Source organism: Lycorma delicatula, chromosome 9, assembly GCF_047948215.1.
Source record: "Lycorma delicatula isolate Av1 chromosome 9, ASM4794821v1, whole genome shotgun sequence".
Taxonomy (NCBI): Eukaryota; Metazoa; Arthropoda; class Insecta; order Hemiptera; family Fulgoridae; genus Lycorma; species Lycorma delicatula.
Window position 1 is genome coordinate 111152995 of NC_134463.1, and position 23221 is coordinate 111176215.

At 28.7% G+C, this 23221-nt stretch overlaps 1 protein-coding gene across 1 annotated transcript in view; it reads left to right on the forward strand.

The window, feature by feature from the left end:
* LOC142329957 (alkaline phosphatase-like) overlaps nt 1-10767 on the forward strand; it is a 629670-nt gene extending 618903 nt beyond the window's left edge. The window contains exons 8-9 of the mRNA XM_075374942.1: nt 7259-7596; nt 10568-10767. Of these exons, the coding sequence (XP_075231057.1) occupies nt 7259-7596; nt 10568-10753 (524 nt within the window). The 3' untranslated portion in view covers nt 10754-10767. The remainder of the gene's footprint in view (nt 1-7258; nt 7597-10567) is intronic.
* Nucleotides 10768-23221: the final 12454 nt, after the last annotated feature.

Sequence of the window (23221 nt, forward strand, 5' to 3'; positions counted from 1 at the left end):
TGAAGCAGGTGATACAAAAGACCATTTTAAGCATGGACCGAAAAATGCATAATACCGATCACCTATCATCTAAAATAAAATAATTGGTCTATGTGGCACTACAAACAGCAAACACATCATCACAAGGGTTAAAAAGTTTACATTTACAGCATTTTGTCTGATGAAACTGCGGATATTTCTGGCAAAGAACAGCTGTCTATTGGATAACGTTTCGTTGATAGAAAGGCCAAATCAAAGAAGAGTGTAAAATAGTCTTTGTAGAACTTGAACTTAATGCCATGAAAATATATTGCCAAAATCATTTAAGATTTTATAACAAACTTAGACCCTGAGCAGTATGCAGTGTTGAGGATGTTGCCACCACGTCTGGCAAATGGCAAAGGAGGTGTGCATGTGACCTTGAAACAAAACTACGACAAAGCCTTCTACTTCCATTGCTCTTCTCACATGCTTAAATTTGTCATGAATACTTCAACGTTATCCCAGAAATTCGAAACTGCAATGGAACTACAAGGTGATAATCATATTTTTTCACGAGTGTTTCATTACAAAAGCTTATTGCTAGCATTCCTGAATTGTGTGAGACTAGGTAATAAGAGAAGTAGAAGAGCATCTGTGTTTTTAAGGATCACTTTGTTGATATTGTTAATGCATTAGAGACGTGACATGCTATAAGTTCATCGGGAAGAGAACTCAGAACTCAGAATTCATCATTCAGAAATCATCAAGACTGCCATTTTAAAAGAAGCAGGTAACATTACAATACATTTGAATGTTTATATAACTGCCACTCGCATTGTTGGCCAACAGAAGCATGGAAGCAATCATCCACCCAATAATCCATCTGAATTCTAAAGGTTTCTTTCTTATTTGGATTCCACCATATAATCTTTAGAAATCAGATTTTCTGCTGACAAATTACATTCATTTTCATTGATAAATTTCCATTCAAGTAACATGATGAGAGGTGTTTCATTGGAGGAATGGAGTGAAAGTACTTTATCTGTGCAACTTTCTACAATTTAGAAGGCATTGAAGGAGAAAGAGAATTGTGGTTCAAAATGTGAAATTAGGTACAGGAAGCGCCAGATATAAATGAGGTTTTAAAAAAGAGCAAATTGTTTTTCCAGACTATTAGAAAGGCTCTGCTGATATTACTTTCACAAACGTGTACAACAAATAATATTCATAATAATAATATTCAACAAGTACTACCATTTAGCTCTTTGTTGAATTTTTCAACAACTAAGAAGCATCCTTGGTGAAAGCAAGTTAAATGAGTTAGCTATGTTAAATATTCATTGACTAACAAGCATATGTTTTCACTAACAAGCAGCATGTAGTTGAAGCTGTAGTTAGAGAATTTGCATCTAATCCTCGCAAATTATTAATACAAAATTAACTTTTTTGTTTTTAATAAATACTTTATTCTTCCTTTTGTAATAGAGTATCATTGGATTACCTTCCTTATAAACTACCCTTCTCCCATGAAAGAAGTTAAATTCAGAAAGCTGCCTCCCTTCTACTCTGAGCTGGACACGCCTCTGCTTCCTTTTAATTATACGGAAAGAAGCTGAGAATAACAAGACTGAAATTCCAAACATTTGCATAAAACTTTAAGCCTAACCTCCCCTTCTTGTTACCCTTTATTATTGATTGCCCTCATCAACTTAGTTTTTTCAAAAAAATTATTAAATGAATGAAATTTATATGAAACCAAAAATGATTTGTTATAGAAGTGGTAGATTATCACAAGCTCAACCCTGTACTAAGGTACTCCTTTAGTATCATAAAATGACATAATAAAAACACAAAATGGTTTTACAAGATTTTTTATTGTCATACACAATATGACAACTTAATTAGTGAATTTACTCAAAAAATAATTTTAAAAACTTTTCAAAATTAACCCAACCTCTAAGATAAATGTTACAAACAATTGCCAACAGCCTTAAAAAAAAAGAAAAAATCATAGTAGAAACAAAAGCCAGAATGTTGTGTAAAACAAACAAATTGTAGAGACTGGAAAGGTTTTATGAACATTTTCCAAAAATATTCGTTGGCATTATTTTCATTAGTTTTTGACAGGCTAAAAAAAAGGCTATTTCAAGCCTTTTAAAATGGAGAATCTCCTCAATATCATACCATCTGTCCTTCTGGGGATTTTAAAATTCAATCTCCTAATAAACAACCTTCAAAATCAATTATATAATTGTGGATAAAACTGTTTCTGAAATATATGCAAGAAGCCAAAGAAAAAAACATACATATAGAATTTTGTAATCTAGATTTTTTACATAGAAGACCAGAGAAGCAAAAAACATCAAGAAATATAAAAGTCTGGGGAGAGTGATTTCTTACAATCAACAACACATAATTTTCTGCGTTATTTGTTATAAAAAGTGCAATTTTAAGATATATTGACTAAACATACAGAAATGGAAGACATGTTGATATTTGAGGACATCCGAGTTAAACAAAGATGTTGAAAAATATTAGGACTAATATAACTAAGAGAAAAACAATTCTATTCTGATTAGAGGAATGTACATAAAGCAAACCACTTATAAATTTCCTTGTTATATCTGGCATGAAATGCTTGTTTTTCTCATTATGAATGCTATCTTTGGACAGGAATTATATCTTATATATAGTCACTTGCAACTGTTATACTAATAAGATACTCGAGACAAACAGAAGTAATGAAAAGTATGATGGACATCAAAAACACAATATAAATTAAAATATGAGAAAATAATGTTGGATAAAAATTCCCCAGGTGTACAGAATATTACATATAACAAAGAAATATATAGACTTGGTCATTGGAATCACATAAAACATATTTACTACAGCTAATAAGAAAACATGAAGTTATCCCTGTAGCACTGATATTGTGACAATTTACACATCAAATTTGCTTAATTCTTAAGAAAATTTTCTCAATAATTTCTTCCAAATGACTTGAAGAAATCCTTTGTTTTGAAAGATTAAATGCAACAGTTGTACTCACCTCAATCAATGATTGTACATCTTCACCTTGACGTTGTGTCTTCACCGGTAGCCTAGTAAGTTTTTGAACAATTGGTCTCCTTAACTCGACTTGATCTCATATACTGCAAAAAATTAAAAATCTGTCTCTTATTGGGTATATCATATAAAGAAAAATCATAACAGCACTGTTCACACACTCAAATTCAACTTGCACCACTAAGGACAGTCAGTGGAAGGTGGGAGAAATGCAGTCATTAAACTGTTGTCACAATGTATTCAGGCTAATAGAAAAGCATTTTGTTTGAAGTGGTAAAATATCAAAATAACATTAGCAAATGGGAGGAGGGTGAAAAGTTTAGTTTGTGTTAATTTACTCAAGGTGTTGAAGAAATCCATGAAAAATCCAAGAAAAAATTTATTTAAATAGAAAAAATATTAGTGGCTGGACAAAATGATAAAAACTAATTAATAAAAATAAGAGTAAAGGTTAAGAGTAGTAAAGACAGTGTTAGAGAAGTAAGGATAGTTATTAGATTAACATAGTATGTTGATTATATTACTTTACGACTGCAAAATATATTGAGTGAAAAATCCTTGGGTTTTTAAATTTGGTGTTGAAGAAAGATTTAAGATAAAGATTACAATTAACATAAAGTAAATGGAGATACAGATTGTATCAAATTAATAAAATGTTTAATTACCAAAAGAAAAAAAATCATTTTAGTTATTAGTTTTTCTTTTAATCCAAACCACTGTTATTTATATAAGCTGAAAATGTAATAAGTTAAAAATTAATTAAAAATATTTTTAAGTAGAGATATAAATGAAATATTTTAATACAAATAAAAATGAAGAGAAATATAATACTATAGTATAAAGTAAATAAAGGACTTCAAAATATACAATTTAAATATGCATCTGAAATGATTTGCTTACTTCAAAGTTCAGTTTGAAGATACATTATCACCACTGAATAATAGTATTACATTATTTATTTTTATACTATAAAAATCAGATGAATTAGCATACAGTAGGTAAAAAGGAAATAGGTGAGAGATGCAGTTTACACTTTTTGTAAGGAAATGAAGATTCTTCAATTCCGTTATAGCTTCTCCCAGCATTTCTTACTTCTTTAACAACATGCCTATAACAACTTTCATTCCATACCAAGCATGGTATTAGCATGATTCTATAGATGGTAGAAAGGAAAAAAAGCCAACTGCTACTGCCATTAAATGACTCGCAATGGCTAGACAACTACAATCAAATTTAAAACAATTCATTGATAAAAACATAAATTTCAGAAGATCTAGTAAGATCAGATGCAAAACAAAATGTTTTTATCTATGAAATTATAATGGTATATGGTTATATCCCTTTACAGCTACAACCTTATGGTGATCATCTAATCTAGTTAGGGCTCAAAAAGAACATAAAGCAGCTAAACAAATAAATCAGTTCTCTTTCGCAAGGAAAAGCATTATTATGTCTAAAAAGATGATTATAATAGGGCAAAGAAAGAAAGAAAGAAAGAAAGAAAGAGAGAGAGATAAATACTGAGAGAGAGAGAGAGAGAGAGAGAGAGAGAGAGAGAGAGAGAGAAATACTGAGAGAGATGCTATTTTCAATTGAAAGTGAAATTTATAAAATCATTATTACTGCAAATCAAAAATCTGAATCAAGCTATGTTGACAGCATTTCTGTCACTTAATGCAACAACTCTAAAAAAGAGTTAAGGCTCATACATTATTAAGAAAGGAAAATGTAAATGTGGGCGGGGAAAATGAGTTTATATTCCAAGCAAATCAAACATTAAAGGTAAAGCATAAATTAAAGGTAAAGCATAACAATCAATTTTTAACAATAATAATAATAATACTGGGCCCTGGGTAAGAAGAAATAATTTTTACCTGTGAAGAAGGAATAAAATGGCAATGACTATAATGACATTTAATAAACCAGTTGTTCCAGAGTTGACTAAATTAACAGTATGCAATTTACTCAGATTTATTAATGACTAATCAGCACAGAAGTTGACAGAAAAGCATCTCTGTCTTTTACTCAAAAGGTTGATAAGAATCGTTATCAGGTTTGGCATTTTTCACATGATATAAAATTTATCTCATCAAAAAAAAGAAAAAAAAAGAAAAGATGTTGGATGATTGGGTACCAGTCTATAGAGAGAATAAATAAATAAAAAGAAATAAATGATCTGAACATACTTCACAAATTTCCGAGTCTCACATCTATCATAAATAAGAAAGGCAAAACAAGATATGTTTTAAAAAGTATGACATAAATTTAATCTAAAAATAAGAATTTAAAAAGACATGATTACACTGTAGAACTCATAGAAAATAAATTACTAAAAAAATTCATAATACACAGGTTGTATAGGTTTGTTATTCAGTATTGGTTAGATTCCCTAGTGAATAACTGCATTGTTTCCTAGGGAAACAATTGATTTGCTGCTTTCCTCCACCTGTCCAGTATTTTATATGGCTGGGAAATATTTAAAGAATCTGAAGTAAAAATAGCACTAGTGAAAATTGCTTCCTCTGAAAGTAATGTGTGTTTATTATAGTCAGACCCTGTGAAAAGTGATGGTGCCACTTTTTAGGACTGAATATCATCTACATTTTCTTGCAATTGGCATGATGGTGTGCAAGAGTATATTTGGCTATTTAAACCACTTTCCCCAATAATCTTGGCATATTGTGCTCGTTGTTTGAAGGAATGACAATCCAGTTTTAGTGAGTGGTTTAATAAGGGTAAGATCATGTACTTTCTTAGATTATGGACCAACGTAATTACAGTAGTTAACAAATTTTTACTTTTTCAACATATTAAAGAAAATAAAAAATATTGTAATTTCCATCAGATGAGTACTACCAATTGTTTCGATGAATCAATCATAACACAATAATACTACTGCAGTCATACTTGGTTGGAGTGCAGCTGGATTGTCTGAAATAGTCTAATTGTCTGAAGAAAAGGGTTTTTTCTTCATTTATTCAGTAAATCAAATACGTTTTAAAGCTCTTTAAAAAGGTTAAATATTGTTAATTTTTCTAGTATTATAATAGAAATGTATGGGAGTCCCTATTTAATGTAACTCAGTTCCAACGTGTTATGAACAATATCAAAAGTATATTTTAAAATATTTTTGATCTTTAAAAGCAATGTATTTCATTACAATATTTTTCAAAGGGTTGGTTTCTCAATCCCTTCCAATCATTAATATAACAGATCTAACTCTTATATCTCACTATTATAATCTGACATAACTACTTGTTCTGAACCATCAAAATAGTACAAGAACCAGTTCTGCACCAGTCAATAGGAAAGTAAATAAATATAATTAGAATTTGGTAGCCTCAATAAATTCCTTGAGCATACCACCTAATAGATACTGTAAGGACTGTTTATTCTGATAGTTTAAGTTACTGACCATTTCCAAGAAAAATCATTTTTCTAGAAAATATTACTGTTTGTCTGGACTAAAATTTGGGTTATAACCATAAAACTGATCAGTAAAAATGAATGGTGAAAGTTTAATGCATAAAGAAGTTCCAAAACAAAGCAGAAATGAGTTGAGAGTTTGAGACACTTTTTAGCATTATTTATCTAGGTTTTTCAACTGAGCAAGCTTATAAAACTGTCAGTTTTACAATCTGATAATCCCTCAACATATAAAAATATCTCAGAAATTTTGAAAGATATTTTCCCAATACAGAATAAAAACAATTATCATTCACAAATACAATCATAAAGTAAAATCGGGAAGCAATTTTCCATTAGATGAATATATCTTTTACAAGCGAAACTGGCAATGAGAGATGTGATTTACTTCAATGACATCTCCCATTGCCAGTTTTGCTCTACTCTCCCACACCCTGCAAGGATACTCACAACCATAAGGTAACCTAACCTCTATGTCACGCATAATTTCACTTTACTCATATAGTTAACCACAATGATATATGCAACTTATGATTGTAGTAACACTAGCAATTTTTGCTATAATATATTTATTCCTTTTCAAGATTCATTCAAGTAATAAAAAAAAAATAAAGTAAAATGTTTAAATTAGGCACAGTTTAATGCAAAATAGATATGAGAGAAAAATCTCAATTTCCTTAGTTAACAAATAAAAAGAAATCAAATTGAAACATAGTATAACATCATAAAAATATTTTAAAATAACTAAAATACAAAACAATTAAAAACTTGTATAAATATGCTATTATGTTTATGATTTCAGGTAGTGATAGAAAATCATCAGACATAGATGGTTTACCGTACACTACATTATTATATGGAAATGGTCCAGGTTATACAGTGCCAAGATCAGTACCTAATAGTGCAATAAATATATCAGCACAACATGATAAAAACAGCGTACACGGGTCAGCTGCACCAAGACACTGGGCAACTCATGGAGGTGAAGATGTACCAGTATATGCAAGTGGACCTCTTGCAACTTCATTATTTACAGCAACAATAGATCAAAGTTATATACCACATGCAATGGCTTACTCAGCATGTATAGGACCGTACAAAATGAGATGTGTCCATGATAATTATTCATATGTTCTACCGGTAATATATTTTTAAATAGATTTAATACATTATCTTACAATTCTTCCACGGTCTAATTTTCCATTTTGCTCTCCATATTTTTTAGAATGTTATTTCATTCCATTAGCCATCATCTGTCTTGTCATAATCTGTATTTTTGACAATATCTCTGTTCATTTTTCCATATGCTTAAAATATTAATTTTGCCTACTATATTTTCTTTTTCTTAGCTGGAATTCTCAGTTTCTTAGTATTCTGGTATTTCTTAGTATTTATGGAATTAGTTTTCTTAGTTTCTCAGTTGAATACCTACAAATCAACATAAGAGGTTGTTAATCAGATAACCAAACAACCCAATTTACAATTTTTTTTGCACCAACTGCATTTGTTTATTTATACCAGCCTCTGATAGAATCCTTCTACTAGTTACTTGCTTCTCTTGTTTCTTAAATTACTTTTCCATATTCTGCACATGTTAAGCAGCAGATACTTAAAATTTCATGATGAATGAAATGTTACCAATGATGAATATTACCTTGTGTTATATCATGTTACCTCAGATAAATATTAATTCTTATAACTAATCTTGTTTCAAGTTGTTGATCTTGTTCATTTTTCTTACATTAGCACAATGAGTATAATCTTGTTATTCAGTATAATCTATAAATATAATGTATAATCTTGTTATTGATGAGTAGGGTAAATTATAAGAAATTACAAATAATTCTTTGAAATGAATTCTACAATGCACCACAAAATTCAACTTAAAAAAAAGAGTATCTCTAGGCACTAACAAATTAAATTAAGAATATTTAATTGACTAATATAAGGAAACAAGATAACAATTTTTAAAAATATTAAAAACGGCTACAGCTCACTTTAAAATTTTGTGAAAGGCGTTTTTCTGGAAAAATTTTTGCAAAGCTAATTACAGGTTCTTCCTATTAGATTTACTGGTAGCCTTAATTTTAATGGCACAATCTGTTTTAAAATTGTTAGGTCTCTTTCATATATGGACAAATAATATATTTTATTTATGATATGTTTAGCCAGTTCAAAATATTTTTTTTCAGATATTTTCAAATATTTTGTGTAAATTTCACACTGTTCAAGAATGCTGAAATCTTAGATCGTTGTATATCTGTCCTACTTCTATGAGGAAATTTATGAAAGTTGATTTTATTTTTGTGTGTGTTCTTTGTATTGTGAGTAATTTCCCATCTAATTTCTCCAATCTTATATTTAGTATAACTACTGCAATAATTTTTTTTATCTTGAATTACAATAATTTTGTTTAAGTTTTCCCTATACGAATTTGTGTGTTTTGCCTTGAAAACACATGTTATGCTTGTTGTGTGTATTATAATGGGCTTACATTTCATTTCATTAGTGTTATATATTTTTTGTCACTACAACGTTTTTATTTTGCCTGTTATCTGCGCTTATATTTTATCACTTTGAATTCTTCAATGTGGTCATCACCTACCAAGCATAAAGTTTATAGTTTGTGTTTTAGTATATACATTTTTTAATTTTAAACATACACCTATCTTCTGCTGTTGTAAGTACATAGATAGATTTCATATAAAGAAAAATAAATAATAACAAATGAAAAACACAATTCTGATGCTAACTGAAACATTTTGCTACTACTGTTTATCATTATAGAAGTTTGTTACAAATAAACTTTTATTAATAAAAAGCAATCCTTTATTACAGAGTGTAAAAGATTGCTCTGTAAAGTGTAAGTTAGTAAAGATAAAAAATTATTTATAATGAAACAAAGTATCAATTTCCTCAAAAAAGGAGGGGAAAAAATTGACTTGACCACAGCAGAAACTATACCTTATGATCTGAATTTGACAACTTATGAAAGACTGAAATAAGAATAAAGTAGTAAGTATTGTTGAAGTATCTAAATTATTTGCTGTACAGAAATAAGGCTGAATAAACTTTCTGCATCAATATGAGACTTATTCAGTCTCATAAATGAGACTGAATAAGTTATTACATGTTATTTTATTTATGAGCAATTGTGCCTAAGGTACAGAGAGTGTTTAATAGTTTGTAATGTTTTGTGTAAAACATTCCTTGAGACTCCTCCACACCTAATGCTGCCACCAGAATACAAGATATGCTTTACAGCGCAATATTTACAAAACATATTTAGTTAATTTGTTAGTAGAGGAATATATGAAGGTAATAATAAGTTAAAAATCATAGAGTATGACAAAGACTGTAATATTTGACCCAGACAAAAAAGGCTGTAGGATGTAGTAAATATTTTCAGATAAAATAATTAGCACAAACAGAAGGAAACTAAAAGTAGCATCAGCCAATCAGTCCACTGATTGATGAATAAAAAATAAAAATTTATTGGTGTATATATATATATATATATATACGAATATGTGAAAAAATAAAAAAATGAGGATTATGAAATTTGAGGCTCAATCTGACATTCCATCAGTTTTCAGACAGCTAAATTTTTTATTTTATTTAATCTTTTCATAGAGATAATTTCATACCTTTGTCATAATTGTCTTTCTTATCAATTTGACTGTCATATGCAATCAGAAAAACAAATAAAAAGAAAGAGAAATCTATTCAGAAATGTAAATACATAATTAAAGGTGTTTCTAAGAAAATAATTACTTTATTAGTTTTAATTAACTTCAATTGTCATTATTTCAGTTAGTTCAGTGAGGGGCTGAGCTGTCGCTAGGTAAGCCCTCCTTAGTTAAGCCATAACTGCAATTCTAAATTACTACTATACATTTTCACTTGTATTAATTTATTATCATTTGAAGAAAAATAAATTAATAATCTTGCATTGAAAGCACTTCCTACAAAATAAAGTTAGATCATCATTACTATTCATATTTTATTACTGCATTAGTGATATATTTTTAATTTATTTCAGTTCAAAAAATAAATAACTCATGTTAGAATAATGTTAAGAGTAATTAATACTTTTAATTTAATTTTTTAGGATTGTGTAATACCTGACTTAAGAAGAGATCGATCAAGACATAATAGACAACAAGGTGCTGGTCTTGTCTTAGCGAGTAGTGTTATGTCAGATGATGCAGCAAAAGTAGAAAATTCAATTAACATTAAATTAAGCAATTACTATTTAATAACAACATTATGCATACTTCATTTTGCAGTGACATAGAAATTATAAAACTAATTCAGGAAAATGTCTTTTAATTTGAATTAAATAAAGACTTCGCAAATTTGTAAAAAATAAAACAAACAAAAAATGTATATTTGTACCAAAATAAATGTTTTATGTTATCATGTTATTGAGTAATTAAAATAAGTAATTTTTAAATTAACTTTTTTCATTACATGCCTTTGTTATTCAATTATCCTGACAAAAAATTTTATACAAAGAATATTTAAAGTGAAAATACTACAATAAGTTAAAAAACCATTTTCTTAATATCTTAAGTTACATTAATATCTATGTGAGGATATTCAAGCTGCTAGTGCTCTACACAAATTTTTATTTTAATAAGATTTCCAGGATAATTGCAGTTAATAATATAAACAGAGAAACCAGGTAGCTTTATTCCTGCAAACCAGTTACAAAGGTCCCATATCTAATATAAGTAAAGTAAATCTAATATAAAAAAAGATTTTATCCCCTTCTTTGTAATACTCGTACACATCTTGTAAAGTAAGCCTAAGTACACATATTATAGTAAGCCTTCTCACACAATTCGTTGGTTGAACAATGCTATAAGATCTGACAGAAAAAAGAAATGAAGTAGTATATTTTTTTTGTATCAATCACTATGATTATTAGCCACTAAAAAATGCCAACAGCAAACAGTGGTTTCAGTGAACAAATACGGCTTTGGCTACTTCATGGTATCTTATGTCACATCCTTCAGATTTCAGGATATTACTTCCTCAGACAGTTCAGGAGTTATTGTAAATCGGCTGATTTTGAAGTTGAGAGTTCAAAGATTCAAATCCTAGTAAAGGCAGTTACTTTTATATGGTTTCGAATACTAGATAATGGAATGATTTGAATACTAGATAATGGATATGGTTTTGAATACTAGATAATGGATATGGTTTTGAATACTAGATAACCAGTGTTCTTTGGTGGTTGAGTTTCAATTAAGGTCAACCTGACACTGTACAAGATTACACTTCATTTGCATTCATCCTCTGAAGTAAGTAATACCTTACAGTGGTTCTGGAAGCTGATCAGAAAAATAGAAAAGTTATTGTCTTTTCTGCTGTGAAAAACGTTATACAGATTTTTCTATAAATTGTTATAAATAAGATTTCTCTACAAATTTGGTTCAGATTTTCTGAAATTTCGACTATACTTAATGCACAGTAGAGGAATTAATGTTTATCAAAGAAATGAGTAAAAAAGTAAAAATATAATTTCATAAAAGAAAACCATGTGTAGATAGTGAACTGCATGATCTGTGATCAAAAATGTGTGTTATTTATATGAGATCTTTTTTAATTAATTATGGCTAGAGAAAGTAACATGATAAGTGGTTTTTCATTGCCTCTCATTCAGCAAGCCAAATATATTATTGGATGTTATGATGCAATGCCCACCAAAATAAGATAATATTCAGCTTTACAAGCGATACCTCCACTCCGTACACCTCAAGAATAAGCTGTAAAATAAACAACATTACTCTCAGGGAACTCTGATTAGTGGTTCCTGTACCTCATACCACAAGTGGTTTACATGCATCAAAATAAAAATGGGCAAGTTTGAATCGTGTCTGAAGTGTGGAATATCTATACAAAAGTTTAATCTACATTTACAAATTTCAGCATTTAGTAATTTTATTTTAATTAAAAGGCCAATTATATTTTTAAAATTTAAGGATTTAAAAGCGGCAAGAAAGGTCCAGATATCAACTCTATTGAATACTTTATTTGTCTTTCAAAACAGAAGTTTTGTTAAATAAATTAGAATACCAAATTACACTCCAAAAACCATTTACAAAAATTATTACTTAAATTATTTAAGTGTCCATTTAGATAAAAAAAATAATTTAAAAGATAAAAGAATAATAAAAAATATTAATTAACAATTAAAACTACTTACAAACCACAATGAAATAATATTGTTTGGAACAACTATTGATAATAAACAAAATAAATTATGTTTTGAAATACAGATTTTTATTTTCAATTAATGTTTTTTATTATTTTTTTCTTTTTGTACATATTTTTTTATATAAAATACTTTTTCCACAGTTTGTATTAATTACAATTGTATAACAAGACCAACTAGGTTTAGATCAAAATAGGTTTAGATCAACTAGGTTTAGATCAACTAGGTTGGTCAAAATGACCAACTAGGTTTAGATTTTAAGTAAACATTTTTTGTAAATGGTTTTTACAGCGTGTCATGTTTTCAATTTATTTGAATAGCCAATTTAATATTGCTATTTTTTGTTTAAAAATGAATTTTCAGTTTCCAATTTTCTTCAACTGAAAGGGATAAAATAATTTCAATTTTAATTAATTAAAAGATTAGGGTGGCAGGCGGTTCCTAATCTCTTACACCATTAGTTCTCATGTATCATTGAAAAGTAATGAGAACATAGATTATATTACAATTAAATCAGCCACCTGTAACACTCTAATTTCATCCCCTTTGGTAACCCTTCCTGATAATATAAATAATAGCAATATAGTTAAATGTTTAAACCTAAAAGAAAACCACACACCAAAATTCATCATACGTTTTTTAATTTTGCCAGAAACATATCACTAAAGCAAAAAAATTTTGAACTCTCATAACTGCCTTCATTTCTTCTCCCTAATTAGATGAGAAAATACAAAACTTTGTAATATATTTAAACATTCTTTTTCAAAATGTTTTCTACCTTCAGAAAAAATGTATAGTGTCCATGACCACCATATATTCAAACATTTTGCTTCTCTATTCCTATGCCTCAAATTAACAAAATTTACATATTGTGTGATCTTTTAACCATTTTTCTTTAGAAAAATTAAAATGCAAAATGTCTTTAAGAAGTCAATGTCCATTTGCCCCATGGTAATCTAGCTCCATATTGTAATATAAAAATACTGGGATTTGGTTTTTTTTTAAATTGGTATGTTTCTTCGGGTTAATAATAAACTTTGTGGTACTGAAGCCTTTGAACCATGTTTCTTTAGGATCTGTCTCTTAGATCCTTAATTAACAAAAATTTAAATTCTATATTTAAATTTTATTCTAGAACACATTACTTTTCAAGGATACATAAGCATTTTGATGGTGTAAAGAGGTTAGAAAGTGCTTGCCACCCCAATCCTTTAACCAATTAAATTTTTAATTAATTATTTCATCTGTTTCAGTTAATGGAACCTGAGAAATTGTTTTATCATAACATTAATTTTTTTTAATTTCTGTTATTGAAGACAAAATATGTAGCAGATTGATTAGGTCTGGACTTTCCTTGTTTCCCCAACTCAAATCTGAAATTTTTAAATATGCGGTGGGCTTTTCAATTAGCAAAAAAATTACAATTTGTTGTATGTATTCCTTAATCTTAACCATGAATAAAATATACATTCTATTTTAAAAATAAAATATTTACAGAATGACATTACATTGTTTTTTTCGAATTATTCCTCCTGCAGATAATACAGTCATATTTTGCGTCTACTTATTCTATTTACAAATTTTATTAGTAAATGACCACCGTGTGGGTGAAATCGGGTTTTCCTGCTGACCATAGTATTGGATGTATGGTCACACAGTTGAATTTACAACAATGTTTACCGCATTGTTACAGAATTCTTCAAGGTATCTCCATGTATTTGAACCATCTCAAGTTTGTACTGGCAAAGAATTCAGATTTAATACAGTTGAATGGAAATAATACATACACTGTTTTATTTGTATTATTGCTGTTATGAATGGTAATCCCGTTGATACCTGGATCCATTCCTGGTTTTCCTAACTTGTGATAAAGAAAATCAGGTTATGGACTAGGAGTTTCATCTACACCTGCCTGCATGGCTTATTGTAAGTAAAAATGACCACTGGTAAGATCATAGGTATGGCATGTGTTTTAACTATTTCAGATACCGTTGTAGTACGTACATCATCTCTTCTGTGAGAATTATGTGAATAAAAAGGAAGTCGATAAAAAAAAATACTGTAATTATTAGTTTAATCTTAAGTGATTTAAAATTTATTTGTTCACTAATTGAAGTACAATTTTCCTACACCAATCACTTTTATGTCCCCTCTGACAAAAGTATCTATATGTATCCCTATGTATGTGTATGTGTGCACACATGCAAATCAGTGGGCAATATTATGGATATGAATGTGACTGTTTACAAAAATTATGTGAAAAAGGAACTGCATAGATTGATTCATGAGAATGCATCCAAACAAATATGTAATAGTGAATGAAACAAAAAAAAGTACTTCTTATGAAGATAAAAAGTACATTTATCTTCAGAAGTCTAAAAAAAATTTTGACTTTAATAATGCTTACAGAAATCTACCTTAACACTTAAAACAAAACAAAAATAAAAAATCCTTGTACAGAAAAATACGTGACAATAATATTTAAAAAATTATTCTTAATATTTCACAAATAATACTGGTTATACTGTGGATAAAATGAATAAAGTAGGGCAAGAGGTGAGGGGAATAAAGTAAAAGTAATAAGCAAGGGTGATGGCAAGACAAGATGATTTGTTAACTTTTTTAACGGTATTGTTGTAGGGATTCAAAATTGCTGGTGTGAACAATGTTAACTTTCGTGTTCAGTTTTCAAAGTTCAACATACCTTTCACAAAAATATATGCATACACACAAAATTCACATGTAATTTTTTTAAATGACAAATCAAATCAAAAAAATACTAAAGTTATAGCAATTTTATACTGTTTTAATATTAGAATTTACTTTATGTAGAAGATTACTGTTTGATTAAAAGGATTTTAAGATATACTCTTTCAATCTATTTAATCAATGTAGTTCAGAAATCAATTAACATTCTTGATAGTTTTAGATTTTGCTTTACCACTAGTAAATGTTCATAATTTTAAAAACTGTTCACCAAACTTTCTACATTGTGATAAACAGTCTGGTCACGTAATAATTAAAACCTGGCAAATATTATGAATCAAAATATATATTGTTTATATTTTAAGCTTGTTTTAATTTGTTCTACATTTTAATACGCACATGTTGTTTTTTTTTTAATATCAAAAAATATTCATCATTAAATGATAAAGAACATGTCCAACATTTGTTTATGTAAAACATAAACAAGTAATTGATTTTAAATCATTACTTTATATTTTTTAAACCTCACCAATTGAAAAATATACTAAACTAAAAATTTGGTCATTACAAATAAGAAATATGCATATGGTTGCAGTTGGGAGCATACTGAATACAAATAAAGCAGCAGTATTGGACAGAACTTTAGTTTGGATAAATGTTAAAGATAAGTAATGATTTGTTCCAGTTTTTTTTAAATAAAAGCAAATAGAATTTCTATTGAGATTATCAAAACGGCTTAGTGTACTGAATAAGTTTAAAGTACATAATCATAGTCCATATTTTCATTTATTTGTAATCTACTAAAGTTTTAATTTATACGGTATGTAATAAGAAAAAACGGAATTTAATGTTTAACCTTGACAACAAATTACTTATAACATACATACTTACCCAAAAATAGCTAGTTAATATGACACTAATCTATTAAAATTTTGTGCGGTTTTTTCGTACATACAAAATTAAATAATAAATCAATAAACATCTTGAAAACTGAAATAATTATCTTTTTTTATAAGTAATAGAACAAATAGGATAACTCCTAAACCAAGTTTTACGCGCGAACATATCAATTGTTTTTTTAACTACATAAAACAGTGTGTCCATTACTAGCTAATTTAACTTTTTTTAATATTATTATATTTTTATAAACACATATATTGATTTAAAACTAGAAATATACTATAGAAATGAGTTTTTTAACAACAAAGTTTATTTTATATTTATCGATTTTTGCTAATATTTTTTGCTCAAAGTAATTTCGTTTGAAAGAATATAATTTAATACTGTTACTATTATAATAAAAATGATCGTATTTTTTAATGTTAAAAAATATGTATCTTAAAAAAGTTCACTTTTGTATGATTATTACTTTTTTCTTTTACGTTTAGACAACACTGACATTTCTGATGACGTATTACATAATATGCAGTGAGTATGCGATTTTAAAACGTTTTGTTTAAGGTATAAACTATAAAATTTATTTTAAATCCTGTTCTTATTTTTTTATATATATGTACATTTCAAATCAGTCATTCTTAAGGATAACCATTCTTTAATTAATTTACCAGCTAAATTATATAGAGAATAATAATTTAGTTAATAATACTTGATATCACTTAACCAATCACGTGCTGTTGCATCATAAAAATGTTTTTTAATCTAGCTTGTAAACTATATCATTGTACCGATCATAGATGTCTTCGTTCAGTTAGAACAAAAAACTTATAGTTCTAACCGAACGGAGAACTTCTATGATGTAGTAACTTTCAAAGAAACACTGATATTAGTTTTTTAGGTTTTGAGTGAAAAAAATATCATTTTATGTATACAACAAAGATCTTCATTTTTTTTAATCAACATGTATATAATTACAAATATTTAAACGTGTATTTTAATAACATTGATATTAAAACAGTTATTGGTTTTAAAAAATTGCTCTTAATTTTTTTTGTTAGCCTCTGGGTACCTGTTAGGTATTGCTTCCGAGAATGAGATGAAATGACAATTTTGTAGTATGTGAAAATGCCATGCATGACCAGGATTCAAACCCGAGACCTCCAGATGAAAGGCTGAGATGCTAACCGTCTTGTGCTCATATTTAGGCTATGATTTTTGCATCAGAACTGTCTTATTATATCAGATTTATTCTATTATGTAACTTTATTAATAATTTTTCAACCTATAAATTTGTTCAACATTATAAGGGTGATATATCAGCTTTAATCATTCTTTAGTCTCTTTTCAAGGAATTAAATGTGCTCTGCATTGATTAGTAGTCATGATTTTCCCTACTACATTTTTCAAGAGTAATTTTGTGTATACTCAGCCATTTAACTAAACCCTCTAGCTTGGTCTAGTGGGTTTAGACCAGGTCTTCCCAAATCAGTTGATTTGGAAGTCAAAGAGTACCAGCATTTAAGTAAAGGAAGTTGGTTACTTTTATACTGATTTTAATACTAGATCGTGGATACCAGTATTCTTTGGTGGTTGGGTTTCAATTAATCACACATCTCAGGAATGGTTGAACTGTGACTACAAGACCACACTTCATTTACACTCATACATATCATCCTCTGAAGTAAATACCTGAACGGTAATTCCCGGAGGTTAAACAGGAAAAAGGAAGCTATTTAACTAAGTTGTGCTGGTACTCGCACATTCAAAACTGCTATTTTGTCTAATAAATTATTTTTATTGTGAATATTCTTCTTTTCTTTTTTTGTGTTCATAAATTTACTTCATTGTAATCAGCCATTATCTTTTCTTTAATATTATTGCAATGTTGCTTTCATTTCAGGAGTTAAACCTTTTAAGAAATTATAATAATTAAATTTAATTAATTAATAAATTAGTTGCAATGAATGATTGCATTTCAGATTTTTGTTGTATTTTTCTAAATTTTACTTAAATACTAAATACAGGTAACTTCATTCATTTACGAGCATCTGATGGCAGTCGATAAAATTCAAACTATTAGCTAAAGTTACAGACTTTGTTGTTTGTGTAAGTTTGTTTAGGGCAATTTCAGTAACTACCCAGCTAATTCTAAGCAATAAGTGTATATAGGAATTATGTTTAATAATTATGTATATAGGAATTATTTATTATTATTATTATTATTAGGCAAGTATTTATTATCCTTAATTACTTGCCATATTAAATACCTACTTGATAGTATTATTAATAAATCTATGATTTAACACTATTCAATTAATCTATTTTTTAGGCTACAGGAACAGATTATGTAAGGTTTTATTATCCCATAACCATGAAATTCCTTCATAATGAATATGGCAAAAAAAATGAAATAATGCAATATTAACAAGTTGTTCTTTCTTGAATAGAGTTCTAATTTCCGGGAGTTAAAAAGAAAATTAATGGTGTCCAAAAGGTTCAGGCACCCTACCTCTCCAGACCATCTCATATTATCTAGCTCTCTTATAAAAAAAATGTGATATTGTAAAATTCAAAACATCATAACTTTTTGACAGCAGACTTTTAAATCTTTATAGGACCTCTCATTTAGTAAATACTGACGTATGCAACCTTCAGAAAAAGTAAGAAACTTAATGATGTTGAAGGTGATTCAGTTCCATTGCCATCAGTCTTTCTACCCCCATATCTCTCTTCTATATATGAAAATTAATTTTTCCGTTTTTTTTTTTAATGCACTGTATCCTTAGGAACAAGTGAGAAACAACAGTTTTGAAATGGTTCTTCTGGCGTCCTTGTCTCCAAATCCTCTAGCCTTCTGACTCCTCTAAATTAAATTCCCAAACCACTCTTTCATTTCCTGTTTTACCTTCAAGGAAATTTAGAAAAAATATTTTGTAGCATTTGAAGAAGCTTGTCCTTCTATATTCTAATAACCATAGATAAATAATACAAATATACATTATTCAAAATGTTCTTTTTCAACATTTTTTATGTCTTCAAATATACAATATTCAAATTATACTCTTTTAAAACTTCTACTTTCAGTAACAAGTAAAATTTCAAAATTAAACTATTGTCAGAGATGCTCTAGCCCCTTTAATTTAAAACATTGAAATATTCAGTCCATTACTTCCATGTTTTGTGCTTGTAGGACCAATAAAATCCTTACAGTATTAATAATTTTAACTTCACTACATACCTAATAGAATTCTAAGAAATTTAAATTTTATTTTTAAAACACATGGAACATTCAGGTAAAATAAATATATTGTTTCAAGGACACATAAAAACAAAGAGATTTAGACGTTCTTCGTCACCAGACTGCCATAACAATCCAGTTTGCATATGGATCTATACATTTTCTATCTGTTCCCTTTTTTTCATCGTATAACAGCAGTGATACTGATTGTTATTGAAATGTGGACAGGAAGTGTATCTTAATCATAATTGAAATATACTTCATCTTTTATCATCAAATGTTTACAGAAATATATGCAGCCATCTTCAATTTAAAAACAAAATTAATTTAATCATTCATGATACATTTAAACATTTATTGTTCAAACTGCATGAATGGAGCACCCAAAATTTTGTTAATATTGGTAAAAAGCTCTTTTGAAACTTCAAATGGAAAACTACAACTTTGCTATTTAGAAAAACACTTTTTTCATTTTTTAGCTTAGAATTTATATTTACTGCATTTATCCACTTAATCTCTGCCATCGCAAAAGACCTCCAGGCAACTTTTAAGATTAATGAGAAAAAACCTTTAGATTGTATATTCATTTACTTACTTAACAGGAATAGTTCACTCATAATTTACCTTTCTGCAGCATTGTACATCCTTCATGGACCTCTGTTCATTTCCGTTACTACATAAAAATAAATAAATAAATCTGCTGTACAGGAATATATGTTCCATTGATTAAATACTCTATATAGTGTTTAATTATTAAGATAATGATTGCTTAGTAGTAAATTATGAACAAAAGTACAAATTTTTTGGGTGTTATTTACATAAGCGAATTATATTAGGTTTAAAATAGCAATCACAACATGTACAGACAGTGTTGGCTGTATTAAGTTTTTTTCTAAAAAAAACAGCAAATGTGATGTTCTCTGACACAACTTTGATCTCAACTCTTATTCATTATGTTCTTGATGAACAAACAGAAAATGACAGCACAGGATATTATCTAGATTCCTGCTGAACTAATAGTAAATGTTATATGCCCTGATCAACACAGGGCATATTATTTAGGTTCTTGCTGAGCAAATGACAATTGTGATACATTCTAACTCAATGCAGGCTTTCTTTTTGTTCTTTCAGAATAAATAACAAATGTGATGTACACTGACAAAGTACAGGGTGAGAATTATTAAGGTTCTTGCTAAAAAACAGAAAATATGATTCTCTGTTATTATGAAGGAAGTGTTGCACAGGTTTTTACCAGACTAACAATAAGTGTTATTGTACTACACAGTGCTGGGTGTATCACATAATTCTTACTGAATAGCAAACTAAAACCATACCCTCATTACTTTTCTTTTATTAAAAACAGCCAATTGATATGTTTTGCCGTGTTGCAATAAATATTAAGAGGGCTATTCATATATAACCCAGAATCTCTTTATATAGCTTTAATGATATTAGATAAGATTACTAATAAGTTACCTTATTTTCTATGTAGTTTACTTCAACAGAAATACATTTTCTCCACTGGATAGATAGCTTCATGATCCCTGTATCGGAAAAACTAGAAGGCTGCTCCAACAACCAATTGTGCACATAATGCTAAACTACAGCATCATCTTTGAATCTTTCCCCTCCTAAAATTTCTTTCAGCAAGCCAAACATGTGGAAAACATACAGTAACAAGTCTGGACTGTATGGTGGGTTTTAAGAGGGTCCAATGGATTTTAACAAGTTTATCTCAAGTCTGAGCTACTGCATGCGGTTCTACATTGTTGTGAAGAAGGAGGATGTTGGAAATTGGTTGCCAGCAACGTTTATTGCAATAAGTAGCTCTAACATCATCCAACATCGGCATAAATATGCCGCTTTTACCATACTTTGTTCATGCAGCATTTTAAATTCCAAAACACAGTTGTCAAAACGTTTTCAACTGACAAGCGTTTCTTGGCTTTGATTGGTGCCCCTCCTCACTTTTCCGTAGGTTTCCATACTGGTTGAAGAATCATACTGGTTCTCTTACTTTCTGGTATATAGTGTTGGAACCATATTTCATCGCAGGTCACAATATGGTCCAGAAATGCTCTCCTTCAAAGTGATTCAGAAGTGCTGACAGATGTCTTTCTGGACATTTTTCTGTGCCTCAGTGAGAAGACGTGAAACCCACCTTGCCAACACTTTGCTGTATCCAAGAGTGTTTGACAAGATTGTATATGCACTCCCAAAACTTACATCCACTACTGATGCAATTTCAGTGACAGTTATGGTCACCGTCCACAATAACTTGAATGTTGTCATCATGTGGTCCATAAATGGACCAGCATAAATGATACTGTAGCGTTCATGAATTATCATGTTCTCCACTGCATCATGGCTGCTTTAATTTTTTTTGGTTCAATTCAAACTCTAAAGTTTTTGGTGGGGTAGCATCTCTAAACTCTGCCTAAAGTCAAATTAAGATTTCAGAGAATTTGACATGTTCGTTGGTGAAATTATTATAATATATATTTATGTTTAAATGAACTGCTTATGATTTTTTTAATATTATTAAACAGTTAAATTTCTTTGCATCTGTTCATATAAAAATGCCTATCTCATTTTCATATAACATTTTTTGACTGTTTATATTGATATCCTATGCCCCATTCTTATCCACTTCATTCTAAACATAACCAACCATGTGCATTGTCTTGTATTATGAAAGCTTGAGAAGGGTGGATTTTACCTTTTCCCAATAAACACCTCAACTCCAGAATAATCTTTTGTGCAAGAGCAACTCATGGAAGATTTCTTGACCAGGTCAATGAAATGTCTACCGATAAAAACGTTAAAAGTGCAATTCACATCTGAAGATTTAATCGTGTTAAAGTGAATATGGAAATTTAGTCACAGAAGCATTGAAATTCCTTTCACCACATCTTATCTCTGTGAAAAGGTTTTTCATCGATGGTTGGCTAAAAACTAAACGTAGGTCTATAAGTCTTTTATGACGTAAAAACAATTTGTTTTTGTATGTTTGTAATATAAGACCCAAGTAGGTAGAAACTTTTAAATGAAATACAAATGCAACCATCTCATTCATTTATTTTCATTATATGTGTACTTATAAATTTAAATAACATGTCTATAATAAATGATTTTTTCCTCAAAAAATGGTATCATTATTGTTTACTTGTAAAGTTGTAGGCTAATTTTGTTACCCCCTTTCATATCACCACAACACTCAGGTTGAGCAAGTGCTGATATAGAGTAAAGCTCTTGACTTTCAATATGTAGAATATTTTTCTAAGAAGTAACATTATCACATAACTAAAATATATATTGTGTGTTGAAAAAACATTTAATAATTATTATTAATAGTGTATAATTATCTGTTTTCTTTTGTTGCAGGTAATTCATCGCTTCACTAGTTGAAAAACAAATGGAAGAGCTGTTAGGTACTAACTTTTTCTTACATTATTTATTCCCTTTTAAAATATTTTGTATAAATATAAATGTTTCTGTTATTATATTTTGTTTTATGTAGTTGTATATTAGAATTAGGTTATGTAGTTTTAAAGTACAATCACAGTAAGGTTATCATTGAAATTATTCCACAAACTTAGTAAGGTTTGTGAAATTTTTCAGCAATCCTGCAAGAGCAAGAAAAAATTTTTGGAATTTTGTTGGTAATTATTTTAATTTTTGAAAAAGTTTGGAAAATGAAA